Source organism: Nomia melanderi, chromosome 9 (genome assembly GCF_051020985.1).
Source record: "Nomia melanderi isolate GNS246 chromosome 9, iyNomMela1, whole genome shotgun sequence".
Classification (NCBI taxonomy): domain Eukaryota; kingdom Metazoa; phylum Arthropoda; class Insecta; order Hymenoptera; family Halictidae; genus Nomia; species Nomia melanderi.
The window spans coordinates 14,075,559-14,096,196 of NC_135007.1; the positions used below are offsets into that span (position 1 = coordinate 14,075,559).

The following is a 20,638-nucleotide window of genomic DNA, read 5'->3' on the forward strand; positions in this document are numbered from 1 at the left end:
TCCTCTCGGCCATTGTACCGGCGGTAATTACCGTGCGGGATTCCTGGATACCTCCGAGATCGATTTTCCAGCGACGCCACCGTGGAAAGTCATTATCTCGTAACCGTCTCGCGTCTTTTGTTCCCGCGTCGGGTGCGTCCGTAAAATCCGTTAGGTTCCGGGTTCGATATTAGGAAGTCGATGTTCGGAGATTTCCCCGGGGGCGGTGCGCCTTGAACATCCCCACTTTAACATTCATTCCCGTCGTATCACCTGCTGTCCGTCACCGAATTCTCCGGCGCCTCCGTTTCTTTCCCCGCCCCTCGCTGCTCGCCCCGGCGTTCAACCCTTCCCTCCATTTCCCCTGTCGGGTTCGTATCGCAGCTCCTCCATCTATCCACCTTTGTTCGCCCGTCACCCCACGTACCTTATCGCCGATGTAATCACCGGCGAGTCCCCCGTTAGGCTTGTCCGCCGACGCCGGCGAACCCCCGCGCGCGACTCGCTCGTTCCTCGCTTCCCGGAACGCTTCATCCGTCCGCCCCTCGGCGTTTGCTACCATGAAGACGTTGCAATCGAAATCCGCCGGCTGCGGCAGTCGACGCGGTCAACGATCCTCGCGACGATTGGATCGGGGGCGCGGGGGCGGTGTAACTCCGGCGGAAAATAATTAAAGTATCGCAGCGGCGAGTCGGCGGGCCGTGACGAATTACGGTATCGAATTCGCTTAACCTCGTCGACGCGGACATTTTAATCGCGTCAATCGGCTCTCGACGATTTTAAATACGCGCGGCCGGACCGCGCGCCGGTCGGCCGTTAATTCCTTTAAAAAAGACGAGCCGGCCCGCGCACGCGTGTAATTAGATCGATGCGAACCGGCATCGAGCGGCGGATTTAATTGGCGCTGCATAATTAACTTCTTTGCCGGTCTTTATCGGCGGAAACGGCCGACCCGCTTCGATATTCATCCAGCGCGGTTATAAATTCTCGATTCGGCCGCGGTCGGCGACGCTAACGACGTCTATGCCGCTCGGAAATCCAGTGTGGGGGAGAGGGGGCGAACGCGGCGCGCCACCGGCCGGACCCCATGAAATATCAAAATATTCATTTCCGGTAATACGCCGCGCGACGCCGGCGCCGCGGGATGGAACGCCGTTAAACGGAGATCACAATGCCTCTCGAGCTTCTGTAATTTTCAACGATCTCGCGGCCACGCCGAACGTTTAATTGCTCGTCGACCTGTTTGTCCAATTGCGGATCAGCCTCGATCAGCCTCGAACAGGCTGACGCTACTTCGCTGTTTTCCATGCGCGATTGTTGCGAGTTCGATGCTTTTGTTCGACGAGTGTGCATTTTAATGCGAGCTTGTAACAGATCGCGCGTAATATTCCGGTGCAAACCCAGCGTCCGACGATCGGTCGTTCAGTTTCACCGACGTTCCGTGGAGTTGAAAAACGGAGAATCCTGCGAAAGAGGAGACTCGAGGACGCTGAGAGCTCATCGTCGCAGGGTAAACATTCCCATCGCCGCGGAGAATGCTCGAGAGCCGCACCAACGGCGCGCTTCTTTTCACGGGGTTGTTTCTTCCGATGAAAACGTCACCGCGCGACCTCGGGTTCGTTTCCTTTTAGCTCCGAAATTCGTCGGCCGACGCGCCGCGGCGCGGTGCAGCTAACCCAGAACCTTGACGGTAATAATTAACGTGCTCATCATCGTGCCGCAAGGACGTGCGAACGGATCTCGTGACGCATAGTCTCTTGTGCGCGATGAAAGGGCTCCGGGTCGCGCTGACGCGGACATGCATTTAGGACGAGATGCACGCTGACAATGCGCGCCGGAAGCCTTCCGCCGCGAGCGGAATGAGTCGCCGAAGCGCGATCTAGTTGAACTAGAGGTCTACATTCGGTAGACTATCGAAACACTATTGAATTGCTGCTTCCCTTCGTGGACGATTCGTTTTGGACGTTCGTTGGCTCTAAAGTTTGCTTAATCTAGCGATTGCTCTTAGAGAACAACTTGAGTTAAATATCCTTCATTATTCTATTTAACCCCTTGGCTATTTACTTTCGCCACTAAGCTCATGTACCATTTTACTATCGACAATTTGGAAGAAATAAAATTGTCCATTCTATTTCAAGTGGAAATTTTATTTGATGATAATACAATGATAATAGCAAAATAGTTTGCTTTGATCCGTGGGTAATAACATCGACTGTTGTAAAATTAGTCTAGAAATCTTCATCACGAGTCTCCTATCGTAATCAGCGAAATCGTTCTAAAATATTGAAACAAAATAGCATTGTTCCTCAACGCGTTCTCCAGGTCAGCTTGAAAAAGTATCGCCTTTATCTCACTAGAAACTAAAAATATTTCTACTTAAACTTCCGAGTGCTAGTTTAAAGTGATCTAAGCATAAATTGTTCCGTAACGTTGACTTTCAATGGTTCGATCCTTCGTCGAATCATCTAAGAGCCAGACACCAACAGAATCGAATGATCCACCAAGCCTACCCCTATTCAACTCGAATGTTGTCCAAGCAGCAGTGGACTCGCGATAGACAACGTTGCTCCGCGAGGGTGGCAGCGATGGCGCGAAAAACGCGCAACAGTTTACTCGCTGCAGTTTCGACTAGGGGCCTAAACGCGCTCACCGCCCCGAGTTATTTTCTCCGGAGAAACATCTTCCGAAAGGCAGCCTGGAAACGGCGAGCACGAGGACTCGCGCGGCGGGGAGGGCGGGCGGGAGGGAGGGAGGCAGGGTGGGCCTCGAGAACGTGTCAAGTGCATTTGCGAGTCCGCGTTACTCTTCTCTGACACTTGACATATTTCCGCGCGCAATAGCCTCCGCTGAAGGATGCCGGGGGGAAGCTTCGGGGACGCGCATCCGATCTTTCCCGGCTGAAACGACTTCTTTGTGCGGCTGATGAAGTCTCCCGGCGTCGTTCGTCCCGCTTTACCTTTCGGCTACCGGGCCGGCCCGGCCCGTTTCTTAGCCGTCGGCCTCGGCCATTCGAGCGCGCCGCGTCCGAGCGGGCGCGAAGGTTACGAGCGCGCGCGCGGGCTTTTCAACGGCGAGGAGCGGGCCGCGGTCCTTGAACGAAGAATAACATCGGTGTCTGTTTTCTTAGCCGACGGTCCGAAGTCCGATTAAGAGGGAAGGAGCGCAAGGCCGTCCTCCGCCGGCGATGGAATTCGGGTCGGCGGAAATTCCGCGCGCCGCCTGTCATCGCCGGATCGATGTTCCGTCGCGTCGACCGGCCCGGCAGCGGTTTCAATTTCAGACGGCAATCGTCGCGCGTTGCATGACGCGGGGGATACAAAAAGCACAGCGAGAAACGCCGGCGATTGATCGAATCGGGTGCAGCCGCCTCCGGAATCGAATCGCGGCGAATCGAATCGAATCGAATCGAATCGAACGGACGAGACCAGCGGACCGCGCTGTCCGCGAAATTGCTGGTAAACGGTTACCAGCTCGCCGGTTTTTCGAGAATATTCCCGCGGCTGATTACCTTCTCGGACGCGCGGTGCTTCGCTGGTAACTGCGGAACTCGTTTACAGTCTGCCGGCGATGCCTTCAGCGCGAGCTGACCGCCTTCCGTCGCGCAACTTCGCTTTGTGACCCGAAATTTCCTCGCAGTTCGCAGCTTACCGGCCCTAATTAATTCCCCGGCGCAGCGGGAGGAAGTTGCCAAAGCCACCGGCAGACGGACGAATGGCGAAGGTGAAATTGACCGCGAACTTTCGCCAATTTGGCACCGGCGGCCGCGCGCGCCGGTGATAAACTCGGCCCCTTCGAAATTGATTGGTGCATCGGCGAGGCGGACGGCGGCCGCGTAACTGTCACCGGCCGGCGATAAATATTGCTGGGGACCGATCGTTGCTAATCACGGGACAAAAATAACATGTCGGATCATGAAGCGGCACGTATTCCAGCGGCCACTCGTGCCCTTTCGGCCGCCGGCCGAGTACAACGATCGTTTTTCCCCGTCGATCGCGGCTAACGAGTGGCGTCACGCGGGAGCCGGCGACACGGGCCAATTAGCCCGTTGTTCGGTTTCGTTCGATCGACGATGAGCCGACGGAAAGGCGCGTCATACTGCTATAACCTCGCCCGTCGATATCGAAAACGCACTTAAGTCCACCGGTCCTTCGAACGATCTCTACACAACTCCGCGATCTTCTATTCAGCATTATTCATAAGATCTCTAAAAATGCAAGCTTAATCACCTTCCATACTTCATACTTCCGATAACTCGCTGCTCGATACGGTTATACCCAACAAAACACAAATTCCAGAACAACGCGAGACCTCAACCCGCAAAGCGTCGCGCGTTCGACGACAGAGTCCAATTAGTCGGTCGATCCGCGCCGATCCAAAGGAGACGCAGCCCCGACGCTCGGAAAAGTCGCTAATAGCGAAAACCTACTTAAACCGATCGTTCGCGAGTAAGAGTCCTCTCGCGATGCTACGAGCGTCGTATAAACTCAACAGCTTCTCGTGGATGATCGCGAAACCTATTCCCTTCTCGTCCTCCTCTCCTCGGAAGGAAAATCCCGGCGAACGATAAAAATACCGATGGCCTCTAAACCCAGAAATCGGTATCGTTCCAGGTTGCTTCTTCGGCTTCCCGTGTCGCGTCGCCGTCGGTGTGCGTGGCGTTAGCGCGCGACGATCGGCCGGGGATGAAAGGAGCAGGGGATTACAGGGGCTGCGATAGCTATTGGCCGATCCCAGCGGCTCAGCGCTAATAACCGTGGAACACGAAGACGAGTTATGACAGGTGATGTCGTGGGGCCGTTCGGCGGGGCGGAATTGAGCGGACGACATGTGCCATTGTTCAAAGCGGGACACATTCCTCCCGGCTGCCCCCTCGCCGGCCCTGCCGATCCGTAGGTTCGCTATTAGCACCGCGTGACCCCCCGACCCCGCGGCTCCCCCCTTCTCAGCGACGAAGGTGCTGACGGGTTTCCAGTTAGCCGGCCGCTCCGGTGTAACCGTCCCGAATCCCGGTTATGGTTACGCTTCATTGCCGGTTTACTCCGACCGCGATTCACGACGGAAGCACCGGGGGCAGACTGCGTTTCCGAGACAGTTCACCGGGAGACAGTAAAACGCTGCTCTGCCCGGAATAATATCGACGTTAAAGGCTAATAATCGTAAACGCCGGCGAGCCGTTCTCTCCCTTTTACGAATGTAACCGGGGGGGCGCGAGAGACCGGCAACACGGACTCCGCGGAGAACGACTCTCCGTATATTTCTGCTGCTGCGTTGGCCGGTTATGGACTCGTTCGGGAAATCCGGGGCAAAGGATGCTTTGATCGGTCGAATGTGTTCGGAATCCTGCGAATCGAGAAATCGTACGATTCCGTGTCGGATCGGGCTGAATGAATAATGTTTGCGGAATTCTGCGTTGAAACGCGCTCGAATCTAGTTAAGATTGAATTAGTCGAACGGTGAGTCGTTCGCAGACGACCGGCAGTTTTCATATCGTAAGTCAGATTTGGCTACGAAATAGAGATAAAGAAATTAGATTTTTCTTAGAAACAAACAAGAGGAAGGATGAAGATTGGAAAATCGAACGATGTAGGGATGGATAGAGTTAAATGAACAAAAGAGAACGCAGAATTCTCACTGCGGTATACTGAATCTAGCGCGTAGATTCGTTTAACTATTTTCATTCGTTTTCATTGGAGAGATAGAGTTACGTATAATTTATATAAAACTGAATATTCTTAACACTTTGCATTCTATAGACTCCATCAGGTCGCCATTTACAGTATTAGATATTTCTATAAACAAAGCTGAAGGAAATTATCTTAACCCTTTGACCTCTGTAGGCTCCAGTATTGCACCAGTTATAATATCAAATATTTTAATGAATCTAAAGAAACTACCCTAAAATTATTCGATTTTCCACGCATCCAAATTTTGTGCCAAGGAAAATAAAAGATCGAAATAGCATTTCTAATTTTCGCTAGGAATACTATAAAAATTAGTTGCAGTTGCTCACAGATTACAAAACAACATGGAGTGCTAAATCCGGTCATTTGACCTATGCGGTTAGTGTTAACCAGTCATGTCGATGACTCCGGGAATAATTCCTGATTATAGTTCACGCCGACATAAACAGAATTCCTTTGCGCACGTGTCTGTTGCGAATAATTGATTAAAACGCGGACGAAACAGAAAGGGCAGCTGTTTCTTAGAGTCCAGGTGCCACATAGGTGATTATCGGTCCTCGTAGAAATACAATCCGCCTGATCGAGGGTCATCCGTGGAGACACGGGCAGCCGGTTCGAAATGTTTCCACCTATTTCGTCCCTTTGGCCGGGAGCAAAACTGAATCGATCCAATTGGGCTCGCGTCTGAGCACGTATTTTGCTAATCGATTCGATTGAAGCGCTGCCTGCGCGGAATTTCAACGAGGCGCCGGAAGAAAGCAGCCGTGCTCGATAATCACGATGTAAGCGCACGTGTAATACATACGCGTCGACCCCGCAGGGCTAGGGTTAACGTAACTGCGGGACGCCGGCGAGTATCGCGCTCGCAGCGTAATACGCGACCGTCCGTTCTCCCTTTCCCGGCACTAACGAATCCTCCTTTTCCAGGTGATGCTAGCGGCACGCTGTGGCGGTTGAAGTGGCTGTCGCGAAGGCTGAAGAAGTGGCGAAGTTGCTGAAAATCGGCGCCGGGAGCGGAAGATCCGGGCAGCGGTAGTGGTGGCGGAACGGCAGGGGTGAGTACATGAATCAAATTGCCAGCTACCTCGTAAATCAGCGAGAATTATTCGCAAATTCCCTTCGCGATTGCTGCAAAAACAGTAAGAGAAGTTCCTTATAGAAATTGCTAGAAATTCAGTAATACTCGGAGTGAGAGTTAATCGAGACCTCAGTAGAAGCACCATGAGTTTTCATCGAAGAATTTTGAAGAGCCAGTTTGACTCGGTAGTCCCAGTGTCACCTAGAATTAGCTAAGACGAATAGTTGCAGGGTTAGCAACGAAGAACTATTCAAATTCGCAATTACTGCAAAAATAATAAGAGAAATTCCCTATAGAAATTGCTAGAGATATTCAGTAGTAGTCAGATCGAGAGTCGATCGTGCCCTCAATATAAGCACCATGAGTTCCCATCGAAGAATTTTATATAGTCAGTTTGCTTCGGTAGTCCCAGTGTCACCTAGAATTAGCTAAGACGGATAGTCCCAGCGTTACCACCGGAATTGTCTCGAAATCGGACAGTTCCAAGCCGTAACCTAGCCCAGACGTTCGAATGACGAATTACCGCGTCCAATCCCCGGGTCGGATTCGACCGGAGATACCCTGGCGGCAATTAGAATCCGCGAACCAGAGCAAACAAGTTTTATCTGCAATTTAAAGGATAGCCGACCGGCGTCGGGCGAATTCTGATTGAAAATAGCGGAATCGTGCCGTGAATGGACGATCGTATCGGGCGCTCCGTCGAACGTCCGATATCCTGGCCCCGGTATCCGGCCAAGCATTCGACCCCGAGGCGTCGTGATCGTCGTTTCCTCGTCGATGTTAGACGCCGGCGGACCATCCCCTCGAACGGACACGAACCACGTTCCACGCTCCGGGCGGCGGCTGCGGCGGCCGTTCGTGCGCCGACCGATCGAACCCTTTATCGAACGATTCCGAGTCGGTCTCCGGGCGGAGTAATCGGGTCGCGATAAGAATCGGGCATTAAACCGTTCGAGGATCGATTGAGGCATTATCTCGGCCGCATTATGCCGGTCTCGTGACTGTATCGCTCGGTTGACGGTGGCCGAACGGGCGGGGAAAGAATGAGCCGAGCGAGACGCGCGGTTATCGCGGCTCGAATTGCTCCGGCGACCGATTAAGTAGCTCGCGGCCGGCGCAAATTGAAAACACCGCGATCGGATAAACCGGCGGACGTGTAATTACACCGGGCGCGCGCGATTAGACCGCCGCGATTTATCATTCCTCTTAATTGAAACGAAGGCGCGCCGATAGCGCCTCTCCGTTTCTTCTAATCGTTAATAAATCGTGGCTCGCGTGCTCGCTCGCCGGCCCCCCGGTGTATCGTTCGCTGGATGCTCGTTTCCGAGATCGCCGAGCGGGAGCCGGGGATAAGGAAATGCTCGAATCATTCTTCCCCGAGACCCTCGAGTTTTTCGTCGATTCGATCGAATCCCGGACCGTCACGTGCCGCCTGGTCAAGACCCTCCTTTATGATTTACAGGTACTATGGGAGCGGGGGTATGGGGGGCGGAGGAGGGCTACAAGCCACGGACCTCCGGCGAAGGCTCGAGTCCCGGTGTTCAGGAAGCACTCTTCCCCAGAGCCCTCGTTCCTTAAGGCACGATGGTTACCCGGCAGCGGAGGGAAACCACTACGACCAGGAAGAAAGGTAAGCTCCTCTGACCCTTCCGGAATCTAGTTTCTCCCCGTCGACCTGTATCGGTCGGTCAATAGGTCGGATTCTGAACGTTCCTCTTCTTTAACCGGTTAACACTAGGTTTACGGACGTTCGTCCGGTTTATTCTGTTGTTCCTAGAAAAATTGGTGTTCAACCCTTTGGATCTTGGAAATTAGGGATTTAAAATTATAAAATTGCATCAACCAAACGACGTAAACGTTTGCCAAGTAATGTTTATAAAATTCAGTGTGCGTCAAATTGACGCACTCCGTGAACCTAGTGTTAACTGTGTTTGACGAGTATACGCGTCATCGTAAAGCTTGACATGATATTCTTTAGTTTTTCACAGAAACGTAATTCTTTGTTTCGCTTTGATCTTTCATTAACCCTTTGCGCTCGAGGGGTGACTCTCACTCACCACTTTCATACAGTGAAACTATAAAATTTGATATTTAATATTATACCTCGTATAATGCACCAATTAGGAAATATTGAAATAAAATAGCTTTGTTCATCAATGTACGTGTGATTCCTCTTCGAGTCAGTTTCACAAAATATCGTCTTTATCTCGTCAGAAAATGTTCGAATATTTCTAGTGGAAAACTTCCAAGTGCAAAGGGTTAAACTTTGTATAATGTATCAGTGTACGAAATATTGAAAGAAAATAGTTCTCTCCCTCAGTGCATGTGAGATTTCTTAACTCAATCGAAGAAAATGTCATCTGTATCTCATCAGAAAATGTTCGAATATTTCTAGTGAAAAACTTCCGAGTGCAAAGGGTTAAAATATACTCTATGCATTCATGCGTTCGACGACACGCTCCATTTTTCGATTTTATTGCGAGAACCGGAGGTTTTTCCAACTAAATTCCACAGTTAACAGGTGAACCCCTTGCCTTACGGTTTAATTTCGTTTTGTGAGAACTGCTCATCGTTAATCATGCACTAGCAAAAGGAAACATGCTCTTTCTATGTATAGATTTAATGTGAACCGTAGAAATTGCTGACGAGAACAATGTTTCGTTTGAACTTAACATAATAACGTTTATGTTTGTTAAACCATATTAGTAAGGCAAGGGGTTAATACTAGATTCACGGACGTTTATTCTGCTCTTTAGTCTATTGTTCTTAGAAAACTACACGTTCGTCTATAGAAACCGCGAAGACTATAGCTTCAAAACTAGAGTATTTCCACGCGTACTCTCGTAATTGCTCGAGTCGAAGTCCACTTAAACTATTACTAAATAACGTTTAGTAAATTCAGTATCCGGCAACTGACGGGTTCCGTAAACCTAGAGTTAACACGCTGATTGCCACGAAAACCTTTAAAGTTTTATACGTCGCTTATTCCTTCGTAACAAACGTAAACAGGAACAGCTGCTCATTATCTGATATCATAATACTTAAGTTACACTGTTATCTAGTAATTTACATTATGAAATATTTCCATTCTAATTGTAATTGTCAAGCAATTTGGTAGCTCCGGTAGCAACGATGGCGTGGCAGTCAACGTGTTAAACAGACAAATCAGAATAAATCGATAAAAAGTCGATGTAGTAAGATCTATCGTATCGCGAAGATCATTGACGAAAGAGGATGTACAAGCAGAATAGCGAGATGTGTAAAGAGGAGATTGATTTTCTCAACAGGGTTGGCCTGCAAGCAACCCTCGCTTCCGGTCAACCGACTTGTACAGGTTCCCGGCCCTGCAGACGCCAGGAGAACGAAGAGAATGGCCACGAGAAGCGTGTGAGACGCGCGAATGGCGGCTGCGGCTCGCTCTGCGGAAAGCTGCGCCGAATCTCCGTCGGGAGATTCCTCGGCAACGACGCCGAGGAAGATGAAGCCAGCAACGGGAAGAGGCATCGGCTCCGATGGTGTCGCAGGGACTTACGGTGGATCGCGGATGTGGCGACGAGGACCCTGCTCCTCGGGATCGTGCTCTTCGTCACGCCAGGTGAGTGCAACGAGCGTTTATCGTCCTGCGATTAGAGCTTCCGCGCTTCCTGCGTCGTAGGCCTACTGCTTTTCGTAAGGGAAAATATTAGCAACTCTCAGTAATGGTTATTCTGTGGGTAAAATGTTGATAAATCTATAAGGATTCATTTGGTCAATAATAATTCAGCACAGAAGCCCTTGCACCTTCCTTTCTTTTTCGTCGTTCGTTCAGAAACCATCGCAGAAAAGTCTCCCTACTCGAATACACACACACACACATCCTTATAATACACACGTTGCATGTTTTCTTACAAATCAATTAGAAGGAAACTAGATGTCAGTGTTTGAAGAAGTCAAGCAAACTAATCATTCTTTACGTCCTGAGAAACTCTCGTAGATCATTATTCTGTGTACTACAGTTTTAAAGAAAACTAGATCATTCACGAATGAAACATATTCTTATTCTTTTATACTCAATATGATTAATTTCATTTGTGAATGATCAACTAGTTTCCTTTAAAACGAAGATTCTTCAAGATACATTCCCATTACTTTCTTTTATACTCAATATTATTAATCTATCGTCACGAAACACCAGATAATAGGACAACGGGAGCCAAGCGTGCGAACACACGGTCCACTCGTTATCTCCTCGTCTTAGCGTTCCGCGTCTCAGGTGAGCTTCCGCAGACGCGTTTCCCGCGTCCCGAGTAATTCGGGGCCGGATCGATCGTCGGACAGCGGACGTCGCAAATGGGAAACCCGACGATGACCTGTCGGAGGCGATGCGGATGTTTGTTGATCCCTTTGCGCGCGGTGCTCCAACACGCGTTTGTTTCATTACCGTCTACCGGTTACTCGCGTTGTACATCAATTACAGGAGCTCGCTAATCAGAACAAGTCTACCGAGCCACGGTAATGGCTTTCCATCGTCCCTCAAGTACGATCGAGCCGATCGATGCCCGGATTGAATGCGGGCTGGCTCGGCTGCGCGTAGGTCAGACCCCCGTAATCACGTCGATTGAGATCGAGCGGAGGGTTTCCGTCAAGATGCCTCTCGCGATTGGTAATACGTGTCTGCCGCCGCAGCGTACAGTTACACGTGTGCTCGGTCGTGCGCCGGCGAACCTCGCGCGCGAGCCCTGGAGACTCGACACCGTGTATCTCCCCTCGATGCGAGTCCGGGGATAATTCGATCCTCGCCGGCCCCGCGCCGCCGGCGGCGGAATTTCGCGAGTTTCCCCGCGACTCCTTCGACTCCGGAAACTTCGAGCGACGTACGTGATCGTTTACCAACCGTACTCTTACCCGAGAAACGATATCCCGTTGAAACCGAGGACGGTCCTCCCCGAGCGATCTCGAAGACGAACGAAATTTCCCGGAGAGACGAGGGGACCGACGTATTTTTGATATTCCATAATTGGCGGAGTGTCCTCTCTCCTTCTCGGTTTTCAACCAGCTGAAACGCATCTGCGGCGGAGCAGCGGCGCTCTCGGAATTCACGTTGTCGCTCGTTTGTCATCGCGAGCGACGTGCTCCGAATTTAGTCGAAAGAACTCCCCGCGAGCGAGGGAACCGGACCGATCCCGCGAATATCGCCCCGAGTAATTTCTCCGGATCTATTATCGTTCGGGAACAGTCAGCCTGGAACAACAGCGACGCGGAAAATTCCGGGGGAAGAACGGTTGAAACGACGTCCCGCGAATCGATGGAAATGTTTCGGCACGGTTGCTCGCCGCGGAGCGGAGCGGCGCGGCGCGGGGATAAGTCGTGGCTGCGCGGAAGGAAAAGGCCGCGGCGAGAGAGGTTTACCTTTCCCGCGGAGCATTTCTATCGCGTTTATTTACGGCCGTTGAGCCGCGGCAGAAAAATCTGCGGCGCACTTAACCGATTTACCGGGACGAGATGAATAAAGTGACGTCAATGCGTGCTCGTTTCAAAGGACGCTTTCTCCTTTCAACGGGCGAGCGCCCTTACGACGCTCGTTAGCTTCATCAACGAGAACAATTTCATTAAAACTCCGTCTTCGCTGCCGGAAAGCTCGTTTTACGTGTGCCCTTCCCGCCCGCTAACGACGCGCCCTGCGCCCCCGCGGAAAATTATGAATCGATGTAATTTACCACCGCGTTCCTTCCCCTTTTGTGCAGCGAAACGCCGGCGTTTCGGATCGTTTAGCTTATTCCCGCGATCCCGAGCGAGCCGGGAACAGAAGGGAGCTCTCGCTTTCGATTTCAACTGGTGGATTTCGACCTCGTAGATCAGGGATACCAGGAGGGTAGGACGCGAGGAGGAAGGAAGCCGCGGAGAGGAAAAAGAGGAGTCGCCGAGCGAAATTAGCGGAAAAGTTGTTTAATATAGAAAGTTCCGGTAAGTCGCGGAGCGGCCGGAAGACGGCCATTGTGATCGTCACTTGCTAGGTCCCCGTTCCGCCGGGAACTTTTCAAATTAATGCTCGTAATTTATTTATTCCCCAATTATTTTCCGCCGGACCTTCCGCCCTCTTCGCGAGTTCCGGGCCGCGCCGAGTGCCCTTCAGGCTACTCGGACGGCGGCGACGGCCGCGAGTTTTTAAATTGATTCCGTCGAACGAATGGACTCGCCGGGCCGCGTAATTTCCCCGAGAAAGCCTGGCCCCGGCCGGCTTAAAAACCCCGGCGGCGTTTCATTGTAAATACCTGCGCGGCCGAAATGACTGCCGGTCGGTCGATCTCTCCTCGTGTTATTTCCCGAATATTTCTTTCGCCGGCGAGAGAGAGAGAGAGAGGGAGAGAGGAGCGCCGGGGGAGCGGAGACTTTATTCGCGAGCGCGTTCGGCCGCGATTAAATTCCTGTCTGGACCGCGAGGACTCGTGGCCGGGGAACGGCGCATGGCCGCCATAAATAACGAGGCATCCGCGCGTGTTGGCGGTGAACGATTATGGTTTCTTCCTCGCAAGCCGGCTTCGAGGCGGCCCAGATGGCAGGCGATGAAACGAGTTGCAAATGACGTTGTCCCTTCCTGGAGGGTACGTTGCCCCTTGCGCTAAAGCCCGTTCCGCACGGGAGATCGCCGTCGCGCGGCCGCGACGCGTTAGGCGCGATCGATAGGCGGCGAGAGGAAAAAAAAAGAACCGGAGCCCGCGACGTCGGGTCGGACGCGTTCCCGTGGAACGTCTCTAACCGGCGCGGCGGGGAACACGAGAACGCGTCTAGTTTCGGGATACGTTCGCCGGGAGGGTATCCAATTACGCTAAATGATTAAAACCTGTACTCTAGACGAAAGTTAGCCGAGGCGGTAGAATGCTCGTTAGCTCCCGGTTAATTGCTTCCTCCGCTCCGCGTCGTCTACGCCGTGTTCTCGCGTGTGTACCGAGCTTAAGCGTTCGCTCGCTGGCGAGCGAGCGAGCGAGCGAGCTAGCGCGAGGATAACTATTCGGCGTTGCACGCGATACACGGCTTACTCGCGTCGATGGAGAGGCTGCTTAATATCACGGTTCGTCGCTGCCCGAAAATTCGGCGACAGCGTAGAGATCTTCTTGCGAGGGCGAGCCTCCATGCGTCATCCTCGGGTAGCGTGTCTCGTTACCAGCTGCTCGCAGCCTATCGTGTGTCGCATTCCTGCGAGAAGGGATTCCCTCGTGGATCTAACTGTCGGATCACTACTCTCCGTTCAAAGTGATTCGATGAGGGTTCGCGAGCGCGTCCGCGACGAGATTAGAAATATTGAGATAAAGTAGCTTTGTTGCTGAATTTATCTGTGAATTATCGTTACATTAGTTTGAAACAATGTCGTCTTTATCTCATCGAAAATGTCTAAATATTTCCGAGAAACTTCCGAGTGCGAAGGGTTAATGAAACTCGGGTTAATGAAGGGTTAACCGACGATCAAGGAAAGAAGTCGACATATTTATAGGAAAAAGGAGCATCTACCGAGCGGCCAATCAGTGCGACTTTGCCTTTCTTTTGTTTCTCACGCGACAGCGATGAGTGCCCTACTGTCATTTTCGGGCGCGTAACAGTAAGGAAGTCACCTTATCGTCGGTGAATCATAATTCACGTTTAGTCGATCGTTGACCGAATCGTCGAGCTAATCACCAGAAATCAATCACTCGACGCGTATTTAAACAGAAACACTGAATGCTCCCGAAAGAACGAGCCACGCGCGACGGGAATCCGTAAATCCCGGTGGCAGGGATTACAAGCGATCGCGAGGAGAATCGACTTCGAGGCAGGGAAGTTTTCGATCGCGGATAACGGGGATAGCCGGAGCGTGCGCGGTCTTTATGTCGCGAATAAAAGCTGCCGACGCACCGGCGAAAGGCGTCGCTCGCGCGGCTACCAGGGGACACTGCCTAGGAAGCTAGGCGACGCACCCCCGAGCTGCGTGCGCGCATATTACGTGCCGAGTTCCCCGAACGCGTGCATCGACTCTAGCCTGCCAATAACCCGAACAATGGCCGGCGACAATGGGAAGGAAGGCACGATCAAAGTCGCGCTCGCAACGCAACGGCAACGCCGATGAACGCGCCTAGAGCGAACCGTCGCTTTCGAAACTAATCGGCGAGTCCGCTTCAGTCGCTGTTTGCGATCATTCTTCCCTTCGCTCTCCGTTTTCCAGCTCCCGGCGTTCGCCGCTGTCGAATTCCCTCCTTCGAATCGTCGCGGGACGATTCGCCGCGAGTGCTCGCCGGCTCCCGCGTTTACCCAGAAACTCCGAGCAGCTCGCGGTTTGCCTTCGACGCGGAATCGAACGAATCCCCTCGGCGAGGCTTCTCCTTTCGAGTTATTGTTACCCGGGCCAAGACAATTTCCGCGCCGCACCTTCCGGAACCGTAGCTGTTTGCACAGAAACAGTTGCCGCTGTGCGATTTTGGGAGGAATACGGTGGAAATGGAAACGGGATAGAGAAGTAAAGTTCTTTTATTTTACTGTTTATACAGTGGAAGGACTTTGTTGCTCTTGACTTGAATTAACCCTTTGAATTCTAGGCTCCAATATTGCACCAGGAATAATATTAGATATTTTAATGAATCTTAAAGAAACTACCCTGAAATTATTAGATTTTTCAATCATCCAAATTTTGCACTCAGGAGAATAAAAGATCGAAATGTTATAGCATTTCTCATTTTCGCTAGGAATACTATAAAAATTAGTTGCAGTTGCTGATAGATTATTATTATTATTTAGTTACACAGGTAAATTATGTAGGAGAATAAAAATTCTACGAAACTTTATGAAATCCCTTAGGTTTCATTAGGAGTACCATAAAAATCGTTAAAAACTTCTTAAAATTCTAATTTAAAGCCTGTCCTTCGCACTCATTCTTACATTCTTCTTAAGAATACCTTAACCTACGCTGAAAAATCCAAATAGAGACCAAATTTATTTTCAAGAAATGTTCCCCCGGCCTTACAATGTTCGGACGAGGGTAGGTACAGAGTAGCGCCTTTATGGCGAAGGCTTTTCCAAATAACAGTTTGATACCTAAATATATCTTAGATCAGTAAATTATTTGCAGTCGTGGCTATGCGCAGAAAAATCCAAATACTACACTATCAAAATCAAAGTCGGACAATTCGAGTCCCCGTAAGAGTCCCGAGTCATCCGCGTGGAAACATTTTTCTCCAGATTTCTGGGGCGTCGCAGCGATGCCGCGGCGCCGCGCGAAAAAGGCGGCCGCGACTCGTTTGTCGCGGAACTGGAGCATTAGAACGTCGTCGGGGCTCTTTCAATTCGTGAAATTGGTAATTGCAGCGACCGCCGTGCGTCCCCATAGCCGCGCGAGGGTTTGTCACGGTAACTGCTTCGCTAATTGTGCGCGACTCTTTATCCGCGAGCCCGTTTTTCACGATAACGAGATGGCCAGCCGCGCGCGCGCCCGCGCCTTCCTCGCGCCGCCCTGAAACTTTAACAATGGCCGACAATAAAAACAGTTGTCCCGGAGACCGGGCCACTCCCAGCTAGGACTCGGTAATCACGATAATGGGACGGGAACCCGCGCTGGGCGTTCCTCTGGCCGAATTATTATGCGTGATGCGTACGGGAGCCGGCGAGGAGGGTCGTTCCGCGCGCGGAAACGGGGTGAACGCGCGCTCCTCGTTCCTCGGGAAGTCAATAGCTTGGAATCCCGTAGCTTTAAGCGCAGTTTCGACGTCGCTTTAAGTAACAGACCCTCGAACGCGAGTCCCTATAACATGACGAGGATATTGCGACTACTGTTTTCACAACGCGACTCCTCGAGGATGTAATAAACAGTTCAGTTGAACGCTACAGTGTTTCCCTCTTTATCGCCGATCTCTCTTCTAATTGTTTCATTTGTACTACTAAAATAAAAACTCCGTAGTCAGGTTAAATATATTTATTACGCGATGTGGCTCTAACGAGGAACGGCGATTACTGCTTTTCCTCGACAGCTTTTCTAAAAAGGAAAACTCTTCTGACGAGGGCGTACGTTACCCAGGTCATGGTGGTCCCCTTGGTCATAAATTAGTCAATGGGCCTGGACTATCTCTCAGACCCCCAAGTATCGACACGCAAAAGGACGAACCGTCTACACCATTGTTATTGAAAAACCTCCTTAATACCTCCGTAATGTGAAAAACGAATATAACCATTAGATGCTCAGCACTATACCTTAAAACTGTCGTCTGAAGCATTTTCTTCCATCACTCATACTTTCCAAGTTCTCTCGCCTCACTTTCCCGTCGATTCTCGAGAAAATCGGTCTAGAACTCGCGACATCGCCGCTGCCAGAAAAGCTAAATCCTCATTTTGAAACATTCCTTTCATATTCCGTCGTATCATTATTAGCAACTCGTTTCTCCCTGTATGCATTAAAGTTCATCGAACATCTAAAGAATCGTTCTCGAATCTACACCGAAGTTTTCCGATCCTTAACACTCGACTCTAATTGAGACCGTCGTTCGAAGTTCTCGATCCGTCTAACCGAAACAATTACCAGGAAACAGCTCGCGATAACCGCTCGATGCTCGTTACTAAGTATTCGTATGATCCGCGAGCGAAGGAGTAACTCGATACGATCAATATTTATCACCCAAGTGTATTACGTGTTTCGTACCATCCTGCGTCGATCAATCACGGCGATTCCTCGAGGGCGTCAGCGACGCCCACGACTCGAGTCTCCTCCGGCGAAGACGGCGGAGAACGATTAGAGGAGCGCTCCGCGGATCCGGAGGATTTACCGCGGGATCCTTTGTCGCGGCCGCGGAAATGCACGCGGCAGACGCGTCGCGAGTCAAAGGGAGCGGGCATCAAAGTCGGATCCATTATTCGAATGGGTCTCGTCGCGCCGGCGACCTCCCGCGACGCGCGCGCGAGGCCCTCCCTCGCCGCGGCAGCGATTTTTCCGCCGCGTTGCCCGGAATATTCCCGGCCTTTGACACGGCACCGAATCCGCGCGGCGGCGGGTCGCGCGCCAACTTGGCTGCCGTTTAAACGGCGTCTCCGCTTTCAACGACCGGCCGTGACATTTCGCGCGGAAAACATCGCCGCGCCGGGCGTCCCGTTCGACCGGTCGTCGGATCGCCGGGGAAGTTCGGCGAATTCACGGAAGTTGACCGGTGCCGGCGCGCCGGGGAACTTAAGGCGCGGAAAAGTCAGCCGGAGATTGTTCGCGAAATATCTATCGGTCGTCACCGCGAACTGTCCCGCAGTCTCGGAAGTTTCCGCTGTGCTCGCGGAAGCCTTGACGAATGTGCGATTTTTTGCTTCTGCACTTCTTTCGGAGTTCGATAACGGAATTTGATGCGTTTGATCGCGCTGCTCTTTTGCGATGTGTTAACCCTTTGCACTCGGAAGTTTCTTGCTAGAAATATTTAATATTTTTTGACGAGGCAAAGATGATTTGAAGAGAAGTCATCAGTGCATCGAGGAACAAAGCTGTTTTGTTCGAATGTTTCACGTATCGAGGCATTATAAAGTTCAACATTAAATATCAGATTCTATAGTTTTACTGTATCATCAGGTGGTGACTGAGAGTCACCTCCCGAGTGCAAAGGGTTAAACTGACTATCGGTTTACAATGGAAGGACAGAGTTCCTTTTGCGTTGCTTGCTTAGAGATAGAGGATTGAAGCGATCTTTGCGAGGAACTGTGGCATGTCTGTCGCAATGTGACGCCAGCCACACGCGCAAACAGTCGTTCATTCATACTTTAGCACTAGCAACCGCCTGAGAAAAGAACTATAACCATAAGCTTCGTTATTAACTTTAATTACACTCAAAAGAAACTTTGTTTCTAACGGAAAAGTGGGACATCTCCCCATTCGGTTGGCTAAGTGTTAAGAACTAAGCACTGCAGTGTAGATCCTGCGTCGCTACGCGTTTTCCATCCCTACATTAACCCTTTGCACTCAGAAGCTTTTCGCTAGAAACATTCGACGCTTCGGTGGAACATGGACGAACATTTGAAACGAATTAATGAGAAAACATACGTAAATTAAGAAACATAGCTATTTTATGTAAATACTTCGCATATTGATGTGTTAGACAAAACTTCAACCTTTGCACTCGAAAAATGTCACTAGAAATATTCAATTTATTTTATGAGATATAGATGACTTTTTTTTAAGCTTAACGAGGAATCTATTCACAAAATAAGGGGAACAATGGTATTTTATTTCCACATTTCACAATATCGACAGATTACTCAAGGCTTAACGTTAAATACGAAATTTTACAATTTTTATGCACCAATCGAGTGGTGACTGAGAGGCACCTTTCGAGTGCAAAGGATTAATACTGCACAAGGCTCTTATTAATACATTTATTCTGATTAGTAAATTTGTTCAAAAATATCATTTTTTAACATTTAACACTGTACCATTACTATTAATATATTTCAGATCTTTTTATATTAGGCCTTTATTTCACTAGCTCCTTTGTATTTATTTATTTATTCTATTTATTTGCTTCACTCCAAAACGAAACAACATATTTGAATGCGGTAAAAAGTATTTTATCATTAGATTTTTCACAATTTTCTTAAAAAATTAAAATATACAAGTGAAACTCGCGTTTTTGTCAACGTCAATTAAAGCGTATTAATTCGAGTATTCATTGATTTCAATGAACGTTAAAGTATTATAGAACAAACTAAATATATATGGGTTGAAAGTTACTTACTAAAAACTGGGGTGCACTTACCCCACTCTATAACACTGCAATTTTGTCATATAAAATCAAATGAGAGTCACCTCTCGAGTGCAAAGGGTTATGAAAGAGCACCATCAGAAGCAATGATTAACCAAGCATTTTTCATTCGGTGTTTCAGGTCTCTGCCACCAGGACGCGGTGCACATTACGGCAATCCTGGGGGAGAGCGTTGTCTTCAACTGTCACGTAGAGTTCCCCGGTGAGCACCCAGTGCCCTACGTTCTCCAATGGGAGAAGAAGGTAGGCGACACGGTACGATATCGGACGACACCCTCTGCTCTCTATATCCGTGAGTTAAATACGTGGGCCCCGCTCGAGCGGTTATCGCGTTCTGGTATCAGCAACCCGACAGAGGCTCGACGAGAGCTCTCGAGCCGGGCCGATCCGTTCGATCGGTCCCGACGTAAAAACGTCTCGTCGCGTCGACGTCGCGCGATCGAGATTGCTCGGCTCGGTTATTTAACATTCACCCCAGCCGACCGACGGCGGGACGCGGCGAACCGGTCGGATAACGAATCGAAACGCGGCCGGTTTCCTCCGACCGGACGTCCAGCGGCTCGCGCCGGGGATTCGCCGAAATCGCTGGGACCCGCGGACGCGGACGGACAGCCTCTCCTTTTCGTTTTCCCGGTCGAACGTTGCGTAATCGGGAAACTGGAGCGTGAAACCCGTCGGCGGGGGAGGCGACGGAAAAAGGGTCCGGCGTACGGATGAATGGTGCTCTCGTGTGAGCCACGCGATCGAATCTTCCGCCCCTCCGTCCGCACCGACGTTGCTCTTTTTATCGTTCCCTCTGCCAGCGACAGGCACGGTCACTGGCCGTCCTGCGCGTTGCAGTCGGCGACGTCGACGTATCCATTGTCGCGGTGCCGCTCGCGTACCGATCTCGAGTTTCTCGCGTTAGTCTCTCTCCTCGTTCTCGCTTCGACTTAGAAGGCGATCGAGCTTTCGGGAGTAAATCTCGTATAATACGAAAGTTATAGAATTGTCATAAGCTTACCTCGTCGGGAGTTAATTACCACGGGACAAGACTTACTCCCGAAAGTCTCGAGGAACTCCTTTTCGATCAGCGAACGCTTGAGATCTAATAATAGCGTTTCGGAGGTCTCGGAGAACGATAAGCGACGGAGGCGTGCGTCCAGGTGCGAGTTCGCTTCGTATCTCGCGGCGAA

General features: G+C 50.6%; 1 protein-coding gene across 15 annotated transcripts in view; it reads left to right on the forward strand.

Moving 5' to 3' along the window:
* LOC116433709 (protein turtle) overlaps positions 1-20,638 on the forward strand; it is a 235,762-nt gene that overhangs the window by 154,293 nt on the left and 60,831 nt on the right. For 9 of the 15 annotated variants that reach the window (XM_076370870.1, XM_076370879.1, XM_076370868.1 and 6 more), the window contains 4 exons: positions 6,588-6,715; positions 8,201-8,368; positions 10,026-10,333; positions 19,585-19,718. In XM_076370870.1, coding sequence (XP_076226985.1) covers positions 8,220-8,368; positions 10,026-10,333; positions 19,585-19,718 — 591 coding nt within the window. In that variant the 5' untranslated portion in view covers positions 6,588-6,715; positions 8,201-8,219. Of the gene's footprint in view, positions 1-4,589; positions 4,760-6,587; positions 6,716-8,200; positions 8,369-10,025; positions 10,334-19,584; positions 19,719-20,638 lie in introns of all 15 variants that reach the window. The other 6 variants (XM_076370869.1, XM_076370871.1, XM_076370874.1 and 3 more) reach the window with 2 other exon arrangements.